General features: G+C 38.6%; 2 protein-coding genes across 7 annotated transcripts in view; one reads left to right on the forward strand and one right to left on the reverse strand.

Moving 5' to 3' along the window:
- The first annotated feature begins 83 nt into the window (after nucleotides 1-83).
- On the forward strand, nucleotides 84-8,103 carry LRRC66 (leucine rich repeat containing 66). Its single transcript, XM_035324027.1, has 5 exons — nucleotides 84-179; nucleotides 406-903; nucleotides 3,277-3,446; nucleotides 4,257-4,587; nucleotides 5,355-8,103. The coding sequence occupies exons 2-5, from the start codon at nucleotides 411-413 to the stop codon at nucleotides 8,069-8,071; spliced, it is 3,711 nt and encodes a 1,236-aa protein (XP_035179918.1). The 5' UTR covers nucleotides 84-179; nucleotides 406-410; the 3' UTR covers nucleotides 8,072-8,103.
- A 3,136-nt stretch (nucleotides 8,104-11,239) lies between these two features.
- DCUN1D4 (defective in cullin neddylation 1 domain containing 4) overlaps nucleotides 11,240-19,982 on the reverse strand; it is a 38,932-nt gene continuing 30,189 nt past the window's right edge. For 4 of the 6 annotated variants that reach the window (XM_035324293.1, XM_035324291.1, XM_035324296.1 and 1 more), the window contains 3 exons: nucleotides 16,126-16,230; nucleotides 15,589-15,694; nucleotides 11,240-15,479 (listed from right to left, as the gene is read on the reverse strand). In XM_035324293.1, the coding sequence (XP_035180184.1) occupies nucleotides 15,424-15,479; nucleotides 15,589-15,694; nucleotides 16,126-16,230 (267 nt within the window). In that variant the 3' untranslated portion in view covers nucleotides 11,240-15,423. The remainder of the gene's footprint in view (nucleotides 15,480-15,588; nucleotides 15,695-16,125; nucleotides 16,231-19,982) is intronic. The other 2 variants (XM_035324294.1, XM_035324292.1) reach the window with 1 other exon arrangement.

Consider the following 19,982-nt stretch of genomic DNA (forward strand, 5'->3'; position numbering starts at 1 on the left):
CTGTAAGTATGAATTTCATTCCACATCTATTCGTCACGGATTATAGCTAGTGGACTTTGCTCAGCAGTAATTGCATATGATACCTGGAGTTACAGTTCAAAAGTCTCTACTGCGTTTAGTTGGGGAGTATACCTGAGAAGCTGCGTTCCTTGACTGAAGTGCTGGAAAAGAAAGAAAAGGTTTGGATTGTCTTTTGGGAGAGGTGGAGGGAGGGGGAAGCTTACCGATTTCTGAACTTGCTTTTTGAAAAACATCTAACACGCCAAAACTATGTTTGAGACAGAACTCTGGTAGTGGTTTGGGTGTCTCCTTCAGTGTTGACGTTTTTTAGCGTCCAAGGATTTCCGCTTCCTATTTTGACTCTTGTTATGCTGAACTTACCATAATTTCACATCTTATATAGAGAGACTATGGATAACCTTCACTTGAGTGTCGTAGCTGTGGTCCTTTACTTTAACATTCCTGGATCAGTGGGAACCAAGTCACAGCAGCTTCTTAATGCACATCACCATTCAGACTGCCGGTGGGATGGGAAGTTCTCAGTGAATTGCTCTTTTACTGGACTATCTGCTATTCCAGAAGATATATCACAAACAGCAATAACAGCTGATTTAAGCTACAACAACATTACAACTTTACTGCACACCACCGGGAGAAATGAAGACTGGATGCTAAAACATCTGAATCTCAGTAACAACCTGATTTCTGAACTCTCCGTAACTGCTTTTAGAAATTTACCCGTTTTAGAAACTCTAAACCTCAACAGTAATTCCATCAACACCCTCACGCTAGACATCTCTACAGCTGCACGTGCATCTGACACGTATGGAAAAGTCCATCACTTCCTGCCTGCTTTGAAAGTGTTGTCGGCTGAAAGAAATTATCTCGATGCAGTTCCAAGAGGTAAGCATCTCAAAATCTTTAAGGATCCCACTCCAAGCAGTAAGTTGGCTGTGGATATGATATGGTACGTTACTAAATTTAGAATATGACTGTCTCCTTTAGTCATGTTTAAGGTATGGCCAGACTTCACCCGCATGCAAATACAGGCTAAAGCCAGTGTGTTGTTTGGGATTCGTTTGGTTTTATACAGTCGTAGCAATCGTAACAATGTCAGTCAGGTATAAGCAAAATCTCTCTTCCGAGAGGCACAGGAACAACTTTTCTTGTTTGTATAGAATGGGAAGTAGGGATCTTTGGAAAAAAACCAGCCTTCATAACCTTACGAAGTTATGAAGTCATGAACCTTAACATCTAAGAAAATTACAGATAAAGAATTTCATACTACTCTTCAGAAGAAAGTCAATAGCCTTTAAAATAAAACTTCTTCCAATTTCGGTATTTCATAAAGACAGGAAAATACATTTTGTTCAGTCAAAGCAATTTTGCTAATACCCAACCAAAGTGACACCTTCTATTAATAAGAGAAGGAATTAAGGCTTTGCTAACCTTTTAGAAAGTGCTTTTTAGTAACTGAAACATGCTGGGCATCACAGCTTTTATGACAGTCTGTATCTTCAAAAACAGAAGATCCACATTGTCCAAAAAGTGTTTAAATGAAGTGAAAGCGGCAGTACAAGCAATGCTATCCTACACACCATTTGCTATATTTAGTCAGTCCCTGATACTATCAGATTAATTAGCTACAGACTTTGAAAACACCAGGAGAAAACAAAACCACCACACCTATCAAACAAACTGGAAGGGAGTAATTTTGCAGTTACACAGGGTCCTACAAGTTCTGTCATTCCTTTTTTTTTTTTTTTTTTTAAGTATTCTCTGCCATGCAGGAAACTTTCAGTTCATGATTTTTTGCAGTATCTATATGTATGGTTCCCACATGGAAAATATAACAATTTTGTGTTGTAAAATACACTGATGCAGATTTGATTGTTCTGACAGCTAAACATAACCCCTTTTCATAGATTAATCTTTTTCTCTGAGAGTCAAAATTTAATTTTTAGATCTTAAAAAGTCAAATTGCTGTGCATCGTACCACCATACTTCAAGTAGCACTTAAATCCCACACTCATTTAAATACATGTTCAGAGCTTCATTTTCCCTCTCCAAAACACTTCACCAGTATTGAAAGCTCTTGTACTGGAGACTCTACAAGAAAACACAAACCTAAAGCAGAGGGTTTGGGCCGTAAAGAAGCCCTTCTCACAGCTGACGTTCCAGGTATGGGGCTGTTACCTACTGCCATATCACTGCGTACTTACAGCATACCTTTAGCTTCAGGGCTGCATCTGAACTACCCTTCTTCATCCAGGTACAAGGAGTAATTGATGGAACTGCCAGCACTTCTGAATGCCTTTTCTATCAGCTACCTCCAGCTTTACAGCAGGAATGAATCATTCTCTCTGCTTTTCACAATAAACCGGAGATCAATTACTCAGCAAACAGAACAGCACAGAGGAACTACACATTTCCTGTAAGCCACATGGCACCAAGGGCAAAATTTTTAAGTAGTAGCAGCTTCTCAGCAGTCCTCTATGACCAAAACCCACTTGAGAGCGACGTGTAGGTGTTACAAAGCTCTGGTGACACTGAGCATTCGGGTGCCTGCCTTCCCCTTGGAACTTGCAGGCTACAGCTTTAGGGGCTCCCTGTGTGAGAAAAACAAGGGATTTCTAGCATTCAGAAGAACTAGTTATGCAAGACAGATGCTTGCAACTTGGATATGCCATAAAACATACTGACACGCTGCATTCACAGGTGGACAGGCATAAGCAACAGCATGCTTTTGTTTTCAGTTGGGTGTGTGTCCCATGAATATAGTTCAATAATTCCCCATATGAGAAACGTGCACAAACGTGCAGCTGGCAGTGAATAGGGGAAATCGTATCACCTTTTGTATCTCCATCTTTTATTTGCAATTAACATACTTGGATTTTATGAACTGTGTATATTCCACCTTTTCACACCCGTCCTTCCCCACCTCTAATTCTCCAGAGTAGCATGCTCAGAGTACAGAGATCAGTCAAAATGATTTTCACAGCATGAAGGAACGTTACTGCTCTTATGGAAACGTGAATTAAAAATAGTAATAAAATGCTTTGACTGTGTGTACATTAAACTCCCTGCTGTAGATGCTGTACAACTTCTCGGATGGGCCACCTGTTCAACAGAAAAGGCATGATAAATCAAAGCCTGCAGCCACTACTTGCAGTAGACAGTAACAGAATGAATTTCCTTGCAAAGAATTTTTAAAAGCTCCTTGGCACACCCGGAAACACAAGAACATAAAATGTAAAATAATTTTGCTCTTCCTAGGGCTAGGCCTGCTGCGATCCTTGCAGTCTGTCCGTCTGTCGTTCAACGGCATACTGCGGATTGACCGGAATGACTTTCAGAACTGCTCACAGCTGAGAACTATCTACCTACAGAACAACAGGATAGCTACCATTCATCCGGATGCCTTCCAGGGTCTCAACAACTTACAGGTTGCAACATTACAACTGTTTCAGTGTTTTGTGCTAATCACCAGTAAAGATTGTTAATAATCAACTATTCGGTGACAATTATATTGGTCTGATTATGATAAGAGTACAAAATTATGAATGAACGCAAATAGTTTAAATAACATTTATATGCAAATACTTGGTTGTATAGACAGGAACACACACTTGTAAATATACAAAATATGACCACAAAATTACCCAGTTAACTACGCCACAAACCCATCTATAACTGGCATACACATACACCTCCTTTTCTTCCCCCATTCCTCCCATGTGTGTGCGCACCCACACACACACACCCCCACACACCCTTTCCACTCTCTCAAAGAAACACAAAGCCCTAAAATGCTGTCATGGGCCCTTATCAACTTTGTCACAGCCAAGCTGAGAAAGAATGACATGAGTTTCAGAGGAAATAAGGCTGAAAAGGCTATTTCCAAGGAGGCTAGAAAGTCGTGAAAAAACATGGGATATCCTCACAACTGAAAAATCCCTTGAGGAGGCTGCTCTCCTGCACCCAGGGACATCACACAGGAGGCACCCCACAGTGCAAGCCCTGCAGATTCCTGGTCACACAGACGTAGTCCCCAGTGAAGGAACTACTAAACATACCACAGTCCCTTCTTTTCGTCTAAATCAAAAAGCTTAGTGCAGTATTTTGAAAACGTTAAACAGATGTATTGTTCATTTTTTCTTTTAAAATTGTTTATTAAAATGTTATTGTTGCTTCTGCAATTCAGACTCCATTCTAAGGCTTATCAAATTAATTCTGAACGAATTATTTCCACACAGGTTGTGGATCTCCGTGACAATGCTCTGACAACTGTCCTGCCTCAGATAATACTCCATTTGAACATCTTTCAACTTGAAGTGGATTTGTCACGTAATTCCTGGATATTTAACTGCAGACTGAACGCTTTCAAGCATTTAATTCCTTTTCTTTCTGACTCCATGAGGAAAACATTGAGTACTTCACACAGTAAATCTGCCACCAACTCGCAGAAACCTGTACTGTACCTTTCCCGTTTCCATTTGAACTGCAGTGAGGGCATTTTGTTCAAGACAGCTGCAATCCCAGCGGGGCAGACATCGGTGCTACGCTGTGACATGGGTAACACAGGGGGTACGTAAAACAGGGACTTGTCCACACGTGCTGCTGACATCCAAATGCATGCAGAACGATCAAAGAAATCTGGGTTGAAAAGTGGATTTCTCAGGATGCTATTTTAAAAATAATTGAGTAAGAATTTAACGTGCCAGTTAATTACGTAGACAGCATTATAGCAGAATATTTGCAAGTTCTAGTTCCCAACGAAGTCTTCATCTCATTGGTAACATTAAGCTAGTAAGTGCCACTAACGCCCAATCACACCCAAATTCCAGTATGTAGTACATAAACGCGTGCATTACTTACTGAATGCAAACTAAGGACAGAACAGGCTTTTCTCTTATCGTGATTAATAGCTGTGGGGTAGTAATTCTGGGTACACGTAGAAAAATGAGGATACAATATTGTTTCTAGTATTCAGTCACAGCAGAATGAAACAGAAGTGTATTTGCATGTGAGAGAGTAGAGCCAGCAGCAGTTTCTAGCAGGACCAAGAGCGTACATCGTTTCAGGGACTTCCTCCCTCACCCACACCAGTTTTCTTGGAAAGTCTGCTATTAAGACGCCGTGTGCTGTATTATAACGTAGAGAAAAACTGAAGATGGTTTGACAGATACTTGGCACAACGACAAGTAACTACGGATAAAAAGAAAACTTTTTTATAAAAATATCATTAAAATTATCACAGGTCAGAGTATCACTTTATAGAAATAATCTGGCCCTGCAAGCCAAGTATCCTGTACTTTTAAAAACGTTTTCATTTATGTCTTCTTTTATTTCAGGTAATCGAGTCTCTTGGTGGACACCTAAAGGCAGGATTTCAGAGGAAAGTAGTCTTCCTCACGTGACACTGGATAAAAGGAGCAGTTTAGTAATACACAATGCCGAAAAAACTGCTGAAGGACTGTATGTGTGTATTTTTAATACAACAAAGCAGAAGTACCTCATCTACAACGTACAGGTGAAAGAACGGGTTTCAACATCTTTGGTTAGAAAAACCCGGGACGCTAACCCTGTTTTTAGACAAGAAAGAACAAAGCAAGACCTTACCCTGGCCATCTGCCTCTCCGTGTTCATTACGTTTTTTTGCGCCTTTTGCCTGGGCGTTTTTGCTAGACCCTACCTTGCGCACCTGTGGATGTACATGCGCAGAAACAAAAGTACAGGTTCAGAACATACTTACTGCAATGAAGCTTTTTCAGACGAAACCCTGAGCAGAGCACGCTATGCAAGCCAACCCCCAAACAGGCAGCAAAACCTGTCCGCTATTTATGAGAATTCTTCCAGACGCACACGCACTGTTCCTACAGACACGGATCATTTGTATGCGTGTGTCACTGACACCATGGTGCACACACCGAATGCTGAGGAGTACCCAAACCAAAACAGTAAGATTAACGTGAAGAAAGACCCGCTGTTTTCAGACATCCAAGCTAATTCCAGCAATTCTGAATACATGAACTTCGGGCAACCTTCTGCAAGGACAGATAACAAAGAAATAACACCAAGGAACTTAATAAGCAATGACACTTCATTATGGGAACGTTCACAACATGCAAATTCTGAAGACTTAGAGAAGAGCAGGTTCCCTCCCATACCCAGCAGAACGAATGACAACATTTACTCGATTCACATTGACTCTTCAGATTCAGATTTATCCTACGCAAGAGAAACTGGCATTCCACTTCCCAGAGGACAATCCCACACAAGTGCACAGGATTCTAGGAACAGCAAGGTGGGAAACAACGCTGAGCAGCTGCAGTCTGAAATTACAGAGCCCGCACCAGACTCTCCTTTAAAAAAAGGTATTGTTTCACATAATGAACACCTAAGCACGGCAAAACTTAGGCCTGGAAGGGAAAGATGTGATGAAGAACTTGGTCTAAATGGCAATATAAATATAACCAGTGATGCAGGAGAATGTACTTTATCTAGGAACTGTACGAGAGATACAAAGACTGAGGATTTAAGTGACTTCCGAAAAATAGAAAACTCTCCTCATGCACAGTACGACTGCACAATAGAAACTACTAATGAACGAGGTAACTTAGCAGATTTCTTCGGTGACAGCTCCTCAGATGAAGGGACTGCATTCACAATGAGTGATGGGAGCTCCTTAGAAGATTTTGAACTGGAACAACCTGGTGCTAGCAGCAGCTTGCCGGCCCCTCAGCCTTCACTAGAGAAAGCTGATACTGACAATGGAAGTGATTATTGCTCAGCACTGCCGGAGCATCCAAACATTGCTGCTAAACTTCAGCATGCTGGAAAAAATGAAGACAAGCACAATGTAGATCTCGAAAACACTACTGATGGGGTCAGATACTATCAACTACTACGTCACTACTATGGGTCAGATACTATCACACCTGAAGCAGCATCCCCTGACACTGATAAGTGTAGCGATCGTGTAAACATGTCAGATTCAGACTCAATTAGTTCAAGTCAAAAAGCTTCTGAAACATTTGACTATTCTACCAATGAAGAGTCAACAGTACAAAACTCTATTTCAGATTCTCCCCACAAACATGATGCAGACTTTAGTAATGCGTCACTCTTATTGAAACCTTTTCCTGTGTATGCAAGAGATACAGAAAATACTCCTGAGGATGCTGACTTGCAGCTGCAGTTCCCCATTCGACCACAGCATTTCCTCAGATCCAGTCCCACTGAACAGAAAGAGCATGCACCAGAGGTAAGCACAGAAGAGCTCACGGATGGGAGTTCCTCCGAAAGTGATCGTGATGAAGGGGACGTTACATTAAGACAAAACAGCAGTACATCCGAGAATAATTATTTTACTTTTACTCCCATTGATGTTGGTTTGAATCAAACTGTTAAAAAAGCACCACTACGGCATGCCAGCATAGGCAGCAATGAATCACCTCTTCAATCCCCGCTGGAAGACAGAACTGAAAAACCTTTTAAGTTTATCAGTGAGAAAGAAGACTCATTAGCACAGGGCGAGCATGGGAACAGAACTAAGACTTGGGGAGATAAAATGCAAAGAAGTTTTAATGAAGAAGAACATGATGAACACATAGAATTACAGGACAGCAGCAACTGTAGCTCTCCTGAAGAAATGCAGCCTCGTAGCGTTTTGGCAGATTTGCTGCATATTGAATCTTCTAGGAAAACAGAGCCAGCCTTCAACACAGGAAAGTATTTCCAGTTGGATCCGAGTGAAGAGAATGCGTATTCCTTATCAGTCCCATCCAGTTTCTTTAATGAAAGCCTATACAGCTCATTCCCCCAAAAGAGTACAGGGGATAACTCCAGGAACACTGATTCCAATGAGAAGGAGGATGACACTACTTTGCCAGGACTGAAGAACAATTATACAACAGCTGTCAGCCTCCCAAATGCAAGTGAAAAACTCACTCTAAAGCCTCAGACCAGACAGGGCCAGTTTTTTGCTAAGAAGAAAAGAGCATTTGATGGATTTGCAGTCATGTTGCAAAGCAGAACAGAGTGCAGTAGTTCAGACACAGAAGTGTAACACTAGGCTCCTGCAGGGTTTTTGTCACACTACGGGTGCAAAAATGTCTGTGTCTTAGAATGAAGTTCTCTGGCTTTTAATAACTTAAATGCCATGCTTTTTTCTGTCTTTCCTCAGTACAACTACCTGCCTTTAACTTCAGAAATACAAGTTACGGAACTAGACCTAATCCCAAGAAGTATAAAGCTTGGATTCATCTCTTTTAGAAAAGCCCTGGCTCCAAAGGGCAATTTGGGCTAACACAGACACCTGTGTACAAATAAACCAGATACTACGGACTTGTGCTTACAAGGGTATTTGTGTGTAAAAAAATAAAAAGATAAAAAGGGGGTACAGAGTACGAAAAACTCCTCTAGGATACTCAAATGAGTAAACTCAGTAGTTCTAAGTGTTAATAAAGCGTTGTTGAGTTATAGTAATAGTATATAATCACTTTCTTATTTATTCTAGTTACAAAGATAGTACTTTCCTTTGGAAATTCTCACTGATATGCACTGTTTTATTTCTCTGTCTAAAATAAATGTAACACTGACATTATTACATTTTTGCTGTTGTGTTTTCCTGTTGGAATCCCACTATACATGAAATAAGATATTTTACCATCTTCTGCTTTTTTGAACCAAATTTCTGGATTAGAAGTCTCTAAAGTCCACTGCCTTTGCCAACACAGGAATATTTTTTCAGTTGCTTCTACTACAGTTTAACCAGCTTTCAAAATATATACTGGAAAAAGCGTTTCATCTTTTTTCTGACACGAAAGCTGCAGTAGCAATACGTACAGTACACTACTTAGGAGGAGCAGCAAGTTTTCTAAGCCTCCCTTTGTGCCATAAAGCTACAGGGAAAAAAAAAAGTTATCTACTGTTCTCATCACATCCACAAAGAAAACAAATTTGCTCCTTCATACACGGTTTTTTAATGTGACTAAGTATTTCATTCTACTGTCAGAATATTGGTGTTGTTTGAAACTTACCTTCACATTTCTGTCTAAATCTTGCACCTTTGCTTTGCTGCTGAGCACTGCAGACACTCGTTATCATCACCTATTCATTCAAACTCAAATATTCAGCTCCTTCTCCTTTTTATTAGTTCCTCATGTCATTAGCAACTGCTCTCAGAAATAATACAAGACCTTATATATTTCCTGTGGCTTCCAGCCAATACTCTTTATACTGCATGCCTTCAACATTCTTCTTTTTTCCCTTCACCCTATTTCTCCAGGCCCTTCAGTGCCCAAAAGGTACGCAATCCCCCACTCACTGAATCTCTCTGAGGTTCTATCATCATTCACTTTTTTTTTTTTTTGCCTTTCAGCTGTTGTAATCAACCATATCTCATTGGCACTGAAAACACTGCTCATTTAGCTCATTTGGTCACTACACATTTTCTAGAATACTTATTCTAGTACAAAAACAGTTGCAGTTATAGGAGTGTAAGTGTACTTTTTCTTTTCCTCCTGCACAGAAGTTACACTTGCAAAGAGGTGTAACTGCAACTGCTCTAGGGATGTTGAAACTTCTTTAGCTTCATCAGGAACTTCAGGTACCAAAAAAAAAACATGTTCAGATAAGTTTTAAGTTACTACCACAGCTGATAGCAAGTACACTAAGTCCCAGAACAGGCTCCAAAAAAAGCAGTCAGCATATACTGGATGAATTCTCAAATGAAGAACAAAGAGCTGACTGTTCTGGTAATAGTTTGGGCACACCCTTCTTACAGGGTGTAAGCCTCTTCCTTTATTCTCTTTGTCAGGCTTTACAAGTATGCTTCCTATTCACCACCAGATTTGGAATTCTGCAGCCAATATTAAGTAGGAAGGTTTACTAACGGCTGTTTTAAAAACTTAAGTCATGAACATACTAGAGACATTTAGGCTGCAATTTCCATGTCTTATTGCTAGCAGCTTTTCTATTGTTCTGCTTAGATATTACCACTTTTGCTTTGAAGGTCAACTCAACAGCCCATTACAAGTCAAATAATTGACAAACTCTTCTAAATGCTAAGAAAAACATGAGTATTTGAGGTCACGAACAGAGCCTCAGATATAAATAACACCACATTCAAATACTACTAGACTGATGTTCTCTTCCAATATGAATAGTATCTGGAACTGATGCTTCAGATCTTCAAGATCACACAACGGCTAAGGTTGGAAGGGCCCTCTGGAGGCTATCTGGTCCAACCGCTGCTCAAGCAGAGACACCCACAGCAGGCTGCCCAGGACCACGTCCAGGTGGCTTTTGAAGATCTCCAAGGAGGGAGTCTCTATAAACTCTTTGCAACCTGTGCCAGTCATCTGTACAGTCAAAGTCAACCTGTGCTCAGTCACCTGTACAGTCAAAGTGCTTCCTGATGTTCAGATGGAACCTCCTGTGTTCCACTTTGTGCCCGCTGCCTCTTGTCCCATCCCTGGGCACCACTGAAAGGAGCCTGGCTCCCTCCTCTTTGCACCCTCCCTTCATGTATTTGAACATACTGATGAAATCCCCCACCTGCTGAGCCTTCTCCAGACTGAGCAGCCTCAGCTCTAATAACTTTTCTTCATAGGAGCAGTGCTCCAGTGCCTTCATCACCTCAGCAGCCTTTCAGTGAACTCTCTCCAGCATCTCTGTGTCTCTCTGGGGTGTCCAGCCCAGAACTGGACACAGCACTCCAGGTGTGGCTTCACCAGTGCTGAATGAAGTAGAACAATCACCTCTCTCAACCTGTTGGTGACACTTCTGATGCAGCCTGAGATACCATTAGCCTTCTCTACCACAAAAAGCATTGCTCATATTCAACTTGGTGTCCAGCAGGATGCCCAGATTCTTTCCCACAAAGCTGCTTCATGACCAGTCCAGCCCTGGTATAATCTTTGCAAAGTCCTTCTTTGAAGTTCAGGAACTTCCCATCACCCCTTTTCTCCAGCCTGTCCAGGTCCTTGTAGAAATCTGCATGACCCTCTAGTGTATCAGCTACTCCTCTTTCCAACAAAGTTTTTTAAATATTTGATTTGCTGTAATATTAAGAATAAGGACAATATGATTGCATGTATTCTTTTTTAACAGAATTTTGCAGCCCAGAGAAGTTTTCTGCTGCTAAATGATAAAGGTCACCAGCTGAGGTCAGGCATGTTCACATAAAAGAATTTCTGAAGTGTGGACCACAGAAAAACCTGAAGTCAGTTTCTGAAACCAACACAAATACTGTTTATTTGTGAGATGCCATTTTACATCAACACCAGCAAACGACCTAAAAATCAGTCAGGTGAACTCATGTTGGGTGGCGTAACAGTATTTTCACTAGGTTGTAAGTCACAGGAGTTTAGCACACCTTATGTAATATCCAAGTAGCTAAACCATAAAGCATTCACAATTACAGGTTAACTGCTGTTCCTACAACAGCAGTGTCAGTAAGAACTATTTGGTGACAACACACATACACACAGAGGGGAAAAAATATTAAAAAACAACCCCACGTTTCAGTCTCAATTACAGACAACTCTTTAGTTGGTGGCTGGATTCTACATGCTTTTATATTTTATCCTTTCATATTGCTATAAGGCTTCTAAAGAGGTATTTTAGCAGTTATAATTAAAAGCAGGGCACAAGCTAACCTTTAAAGCTGTCTACATGAATTTCAAGAGTATTCAACAATGTTAGACTTGTGACCAAGAGTCCACAGAAATCTGGGAAAACCGGAACACAACTGAAATCCACTTTTTTGGCCTCCAAAAAAGGTAACTTGGGAATATTAACCAAGTAACAATGAGCTAAAACTACTTTTGATTGTGCAAGTGTATTTGTGATGAAATAAAATGCATGTATTTGTGATAAAATGGAGCAAGTCTCCAGTCCTCTACATGTGTCAAAAAGCCACACAAAGGTGACCCAAATATTTATCGTAGCTTAAAGGCAACCTTAAACAGGTTTAGCTGAAAGCTCAAGTATGTAAAGAATTCCAAGAAATTCCATCCTCCTCAACTTTCTTGAAAAAGAATTAAAATTAATATTTAAAATTATATTATCTTGCTGTAAAATGAAATATACACAAATTTAATTTGTGAAATGTTTCTGTTACTAATATTCTCTACAGTTACTTGAATAGTAGGGAGCTCCAAATGTTTGTCATCTATCAACTTAAAGTGTCTCTGGATGCTGTTTTCCTTTAAATAACTGGCTTTCTACTTTACTTCTTTCCAATACCAAGCATGAATTGAACACAGACTATCAAGTTTCTGCTATAAGTGCAGTTATATTACCCCAGAAGGATTAGCACAAGACTTGTGGCATTTCTGCCAGAATGACCTCTCGGTATCTTGTTAAAGGCATCAGGATATTTTGGATATTATTGTTCAAATGGAGGGGGGAGGGAGGGGAACAGCACACTAATTATATGACAGCATAACAAACAAAAAAGCAAACACCAAACTTGTACTAAATACAAGGTAAATTGTCTGGCTTCGTTACATTTCCACAATTATGTAAAAACTAGAGGGAATTTCTGCAAAATACATGACTAGCAATGTTTGGCTCCTTTGCTGGTCAGCAAACATTGCAAAAACAGAAGGATGAGTAACACGTGGACAGTTATCAAGCCATACATGTCTGTTTCAGTCCATTTCTGTCTCTGTAAGTTGTCAACTTGCATTTGTGATTTATTCTATGAAGTTACCTGTTATAAGCCAGCTGAAGACTACAGATTCATCTTGGTTGCAATCGGAAGATAGTATCTGCAGTATCTAATCCATTTCTAAACACATTCTTCCTTTCCATCAATCCCAATCACTTTTACCCAAAGAAAAAAAAATGAAGAGTTTGTTTATACAGCATGAATACTTTCTGAGCTTTGTTTTCCTCCATTTACTTCACTGTCAAATTTTGTATTCCACTAAACTTTAGCAAAACTTGGAAAAAGAACACCTGCTTAACTGAAGAGATTTCTGTTGACCCTGTTATGTGAAAATAATAAACCTATAAAAATAATAGATTAAAAGTGTCTTTGGCTCTTGCTTCCTTTATTGGAAGCCAAATTATTTGTGCCATACAAAACTTTTTATGCAAACCTTGTATTTTAGCAATATTCACGCCAATTTGCGCTAAACAGTCTTCTAGAGTCAGTAACTAGCCTACCTTTTAAGAACAACTCCAGTATTTCACTTAAAATTTTAGCAAACACAATTTAGCCTAATGTTAGGAGTTATATTACTTCGAAGTTAATTGTTTTACAAACTAAACCAGCAGTTCCACTGATATTTACTATGGTTATACTATGGTAATGTACACATTTACATCAGAAGTCTTAATAAAATGTGTGTTTTAGTAAGAGGCTTACTGTAAACATTAAATACTGCACTCCACTGAATTAGATTCTTGTGCAAACTGGCATCCAATGTGGAATTAAGGTTATGTGTATTAGGACAAGAAAAAAGCAATGACTATGTATGTTTTACCATTACTAACTTTACAGAATGCTATTTATTTAGTTTCATGGAAATCCAGACATGAATATTTCATGAGGAAAGGTAGTAATTTCTCATCAGCATCTTGAAATTCTAGGGTTTGTATATGTATACAGATTGTATATTTATGTATATACAAATATACACAAACACACACAAACAATTTTTGTCTTTGGCAGCTTAGTCTGACAAACAAAAACCATCAACAACAAAACAGAGATTTGAACAGTTTGACCACCCCATAGCACAGGTTCAACCTCCCAGTCCAGGACAGCAGTGAATGTGCATTTGCTAAACTAGACCTTGCCCCCAAAGTAGTCAAGTTAATGACAGTTGTTCCCAAACTCAGTTATAATAGAATAGGACCTTCAATACAGCTGAAAATTTCACATTCAACCGAAGACACATCCTCCCCCCCAGCACCCTAGATTGCATTCTGAAGAAATACCAAAACCGCCAATACCTTGTCAAATATTTCTACAGAAAAATAATGTTATTCCTTGTTCCAAAACATCCACTGGCCCTTTTTTGTTAAATGTTCCGTGAATGAATAGGGAACATTTCACTAAATCCTTAGGACTCTACGTTTAGTAGCACCGGATACTTCAAGAACCTATTTATAAAAATCAACACTAACATTTTTTTTAGTAAAGAAGGGTAAGGCAAAGACAATGTGAGAAAAATACAGAAATTAAACATCATTCCACTCACTCCTCTTCCCCAGAGTTACCACTAAAACTCTCCTATACAAATAAGGAAATTAGTAAAATAGGATGATGTATGTGGTCCCTAAGAAAAAAGTACTGTCATGCATTGCTGGTGTTTAGCATGCCCATTGCCTGCAATGGACATTCTGCTAGGAAATTTCAATCCCCAGCGCGAAAGAAGAAGTAACATTTTAACTATTCAGTCTAATAGGTTTAATTACTCAGAAACACAAAGTTAGAGACCATGGGAAAGATTCATACTACAAATCAAAAAAAAAAAAAAAAAGAAATCTGCACTACCTATGTGATAGGGGTGAGCAGACTATTCCCCAGACCACTAATTTTATCTAGAACTTTAAAATTTCACTATATTGCAACATAGTCCAAACACTCTTGGTACACCAAAAATTAAAAGGAGTATGCCAAAGGCAATTTACAAAAGTCTAAAACCCATTTTTAAAAGGTACTTTAATTTGTTCATTTGTACCTGTAATGACTACTGCAGTTTTAACATTAAAAAGTCACTCTTTTCTTCAAATGGAAATCATCTGTGGCATATACAACTATTACAGTGTTTTAATATTTATATATATATATATACGATTTTTTTTTAAGACACCAACGTTTCATTCCTATTAAGCAATAGGTTGTTTGGCGAATTCCCGTGAAGAAAGTCACAGCATGTCTTCTCCCCTCAGAAAATGGCATCTCAAACAGTAACATTAAAATTGACAACAGTTCTTCACCGTAACTATGTCCGAGCAGTCTGTTCATTTCGTTTTCTGAAATGCTACATTTGAGACCAAAAGAAAAGCAAAAGAACTAAAGTTTCAACATGTAAGTGATGACTAGAAATATGCCACAATTATTTTTACAATACATTTCTGCAGAAATAATCCCTAGTTGAAGCTTTTTTATACACATATACAAAATTTAGACAGCAATATACACATAATCACAGTGAAGACGCTGGCAAGTTCACCAATCTGTAGTGTAAATACAAAATGCAAAGCAGCCTTCAAAGAGAACAATGCTACACAGCAAGCATAGCTAGCTTGTTAAATAGCAAACATCAAAAGTTCCCTGCAAAAGGGACGCAGTGCAAGAAAAGCAGCATGCACTTTGATACAAATAGCAGTTTATGGCTAATGGTTGACATAACTGTGGTAACAGTGACTCTTGAGTGGCTGTGCATAGTTAAACTCCTATGTCATCTGTTTTCCTTTATACCATTCCACAAACTCATCCAACAATACTGGCCCTGTAGAGAGATCAAATAACTGTATTTTACAAAATTTTGTAAGAGGACACCAAATGATAATCTCAGAGAAATAAATTATTTTACAACACCAACATGTGGCAGTACTTACAGGCTCCATCTTCATCATAATTACTGAGGTCAAGGTTAATTGTTCTGCTGAATTCAAGAACATTACACCATTGGTCCTTATTGATAACTTTGTATTTTGATTGCTGCTTAAGGCAAGAAACATGAATTACTGAAATATATTTTTAACTCCCTCAAATTCAGATTTGCTTACAGAAAATTTAAGCCTTGTGATGAATTACAATTTTATTTGTATCAAGTAAAACTAAGCAAGATTTAAAAAGGCACTAAATAGTCAACTCAGTGTTGAATACCTCATGTTTCCCACTAAGGTATCTTTCACTGAACAACCATGCACCAATAGAATGCAACTCCAGAAGCAAACAAAAGACATTCTATACTTTGTCCCACGTTAAATAAACCAGCATAGGGATTTAAGGAACAGGAAGAAAGTGCAGTATTGGAGGGGTTGGTATATTTTAAAAATCAGAAAAAAACCTTGGCTGTTTATTTTATATCTAATTAAAATAGTGTTAGAGAAGGCAGACAAAATAAAGTAATTCTGTTTCAACCTTCTTACCTCTAGAAACTGGTGAAATACTGGAAAAAGAGACCATGTTTTTCCTAAAAGAAGGCCCAACATACACTTGGCAGTGTTTATGTCTAGGCTGCGCTGGTCCTTTTCCTGTGTCAAACAGAAAAAGTCAAGGAACAAAAAAGCATGATCTTGGGATTTTTCAATTACCCCCCACTGCCTACAGTTCACACATTCATAAACCATGTTAACAAACAGCAGTATCTAACCCTGTTTTTTATTAAAATCCAATGTCCTAGCAAGACTTCCTTCCTCACAGCTTACGGCCTGCTATAAAGAGAGGATGCTTTCTATTGCACTGACAATTTTTTGAGAAAGTTTGCAGAGGAGGAACATACTCCTGTTCATGACTTAGACCCTTCTACAGAACAATGGTCATTACACCCATACCGATGTTTGCATGAATGCATCTGGATAGCCTAAAATGTCTTAAAATAGTACCACTACGTATTTCCTGAGGTATTCTTAAAACTACATGAACCAAAAGAAGATAGCTGAGCAGCTATCAGTTAACACTACGTGAGAGTGCCCAGAAGAGGTTCTTTCTTCTGCTCTTCTACTGATTACAAGCAGAGGGAACACAATATCCTAACACTTCACACAGGCAGACTCATCTCAGAACTAACACAGTTTTATGTCAACATCACAGCAGTATGTTCTGGCTTGCGGAGACAGGAGATTTTGTTGTTGTTGTTGATTGCTGCTGCTTTTGTGGGGTTTTGGTTTGCTTGATTAGTCTTCTAAAGAAGAATAAGAATAATCTGTACCTAGCAGATTTATTACATCTGATCAGTGGGAAAGTTAATGTATGCGATAACATGACTTCTACACATCTCAAAAGCAACGTGTACATAAACCTAAGAGTCTATTTCATTACTTTAAGTAGTTTAACTATCTACATTTGTTGCCTTGAAATTAAACACACTTTCATGACAGATTGAACATAACAAACCACCCTTTTATATCTTGATTACAGCATTAAGCTTCAAATTCAGAAATGAAGTCACCAAAAAAAATTGGATGGGCTACTGTTGACCTTGATATCTTTTGCACTCATGACTGCAAACAGGAATGTCTAACTTCAGAAAAAGCAGGGATATAAGGAGCACCTAACAAAACAACGCAAGACAGCTACACAAGACTAAGAGAATTCAGACCTATGCTTCACTTTGGACATGCAGTAGCGTGTTTACATGTAACAAAACAACAGTTTTTTGTGTTTTTAAAAATATCTCAAAACATAAGTGAATGTCTTTATCACACAGGAAGGATGTGGTAAAGCAAGATCCCAGTTCGCTGACAACTTAATGCCTTAGCTGCAAGATTATTCTATCTTCTTGAAACCATTCAAAATACACCTCACTTCTAAAATTGTACAGGCAGAATTTAACACAGATTCATTCTGGAAGGGAAGTGGGGAGCCCTGCAAAAACACCACAAACTATTTTACGTTCTCATCATTAAGTATAAGAGGCACTTCACTCAATCTGACCTTGAAGAGTCAAGTAAATTCTAGGATGAACAAAGCTTTTTGATTAGTATTAATGCTGAAAGACAAACCTGCAGAGGCATCTTTGTATTAGCATGACACAAACCTTTCACTTATTTCCAGTGTCAAGTAGTTCTAAAAACTAATCCTCTTTCCAAAGTCAGTTTACCCCTTACCTCTGTCACCAACATCTTTAAATAGAAATCACACTGCTGTGAGCATGCATCTTATTTTCAGAACTACTTATATACTTCAAGTCCTCCCACACACTCTAGTACCAATGAAGTCAGGCCCCATTGCCTTTATTTTGCCCATGATATTTCATTATTAACATACGTCCCAGATACTTGTAATCTTTCTTGGATACAGTAGAGAGAAATTATTGATAACCTCTGATAAATTTCATTATTTGTTTTACAGTACTGCTAGTCTTTTCAAGATCTTCCCCCCCCCCCAGTATTTTGGATAAAACACTAAGCTGTGAAACACCTGCCGCCTCTGTATGTTCTCAAACTTAGCAGTGACAATGGTAAACAAAGTGAGGAATGTGTTTGTGCTTAATACCTACTTACACATGGTGTTTCAAATTAATTCAAGTCCAATTAATGTTGACTTAAAACTACTTATTTTTAACTGATCAACTCTAAAATACCAAACCATAACAGACACTCTCAAAAACTCTCTTAAAACCTGGGAAGTTTTGAAAACTGTTTTTTGCCACTTAGCACCTCCCTGAAATTACTACCTCTCTGATGGAAACTATACAAATCTCAATCAAAACCATCAAAACCAATCAAAAGTTGTCCCCATCAGCTTTTTCTTTCAACCATTCCATTATCCTGATAAAAATCAGGATCAAATTCATCTGCTGCATCTAGATAAATATAATCTGTGTTAGCATTCATTTCTGTTTTCACAGGAAGCCACTACCTATATAGACTTCCCTTGGCTCCATACCATTAAAAAAAATAATTAATAACATTAATTCTATTAGTCTTAAATAGTCTCAACAATTCCACTGTTGATACAACTTCAACTTGCAGCTCTACAATTGTGGCTCTTTGTTTTGTTTTTCTTTCAAACAGTATCACAGTATCTGTCTGTTTAAAACTCCTTCTCAAGACCTGTGTTTGTCAAATCAATTTGGAACCTCTTGAAAATTCTCTACCCACTGTCCTCCTTTAAAGTTTCCTCATTTGTTTTTGATGGACCACCAGCTGATACAGATTTGCTTTAGTAAGACTTTTTTTAATCAGTTCAAAATACTTCATCAATATCTTGAACTTCTTTGTCACTGCTAGGCTTTTCTAGCCTTTGCATTTTACTTTCAGCAAAATCAGCAGAATAAACCTTCACACAGCATATGGGTTCTAGCTAGGATGGAATTAGTTTTCTTCACAGCAGCTTCTCTGGTGCTGTTTCACATTTGTGACCAAAACAAAGCTGATAACACAGCAATGTTTTAGCTATTGCTAAATTGTGTTTGCACAACATCAAGCCTTCTCTGCTTCTCTCTCTGCCCTCCCAGTGAACAGACTGCAGTAGTGCAAGCTGTTGGGAGGGGATGCAACCAGGCAGATGGCCCAAACCAAGCAAAGATATTCCATGCCATATAGCAGCGTGCTCAGGAATAAAGAGAGAGAGGAACAAGTTCAGGGAAGTTAGCTGTCTTTTGCTCCAGAACTGGCTAGACATTGGTTTACCCACGGGAGGTGGTAAGCAATTGCCTTCGCATCACTTGTTTTTTCTTTCTCTTCTTTTTCTCCCTTGCTTAATAAACATTTATCTCAGCCCCCGTTTTTTTGTTGTTGTTGTTTTCTTTTACTCTTCCTTTTCCCCTTCCCCTGTCCCATTTAGAGGGTGAGGAGGAAGTGAGTAAGCAGCTGTGTGGTGTTTAGCTGCCTACCAGGGTTAAGTACACAGCACACAGAAAAGGAGATATTAAGATGTTGGTATGTCTTTTGTTTCTCACATACTAACTCCATACATTCTCAAATCCAGCTTGGTTAAAAGCGAACTGCCAAGAATCTCTTCATGTTGACATGCAGGAAGCAATGATGTACCAGTGTGAGTTACTTAAGAGAGTCTTAACTATCAGAATTGCTAGCAGGTTTTTTTTGTTGTTTTTTTTTTTTTTTTTGTTGTTTGTTTGTTTGTTTTTTTTACTATTTTTTCTTGCATTACCTTCTTTTGCTGTAAATTTTCTTAGTGCCTTTTGATCTCCTGCATTGAAAATTTATCTTAGTTTTGCCAAGCAAGCTAAGATTATTTTTATGCTAGATCTTGCAAACTTTCCATCATGTGATCAAGGATGTCCATATTTCATGTCAAAATATTTAATTCAGGAAACTTA

The sequence above is a fragment of the Oxyura jamaicensis genome, chromosome 4 (assembly GCF_011077185.1).
Source record: "Oxyura jamaicensis isolate SHBP4307 breed ruddy duck chromosome 4, BPBGC_Ojam_1.0, whole genome shotgun sequence".
NCBI classification, from domain to species: domain Eukaryota; kingdom Metazoa; phylum Chordata; class Aves; order Anseriformes; family Anatidae; genus Oxyura; species Oxyura jamaicensis.

Excerpts from the sequence above, each read along its gene's own strand:
- LRRC66 (XM_035324027.1), top strand. The coding sequence starts at position 411 with ATGGATAACCTTCACTTGAGTGTCGTAGCTGTGGTCCTTTACTTTAAC. Across the intron at positions 3,447-4,256 it reads AGGGTCTCAACAACTTACAG|GTTGTGGATCTCCGTGACAA; the intron begins GTTGCAACATTA and ends ATTTCCACACAG. Across the intron at positions 4,588-5,354 it reads TGACATGGGTAACACAGGGG|GTAATCGAGTCTCTTGGTGG; the intron begins GTACGTAAAACA and ends CTTTTATTTCAG.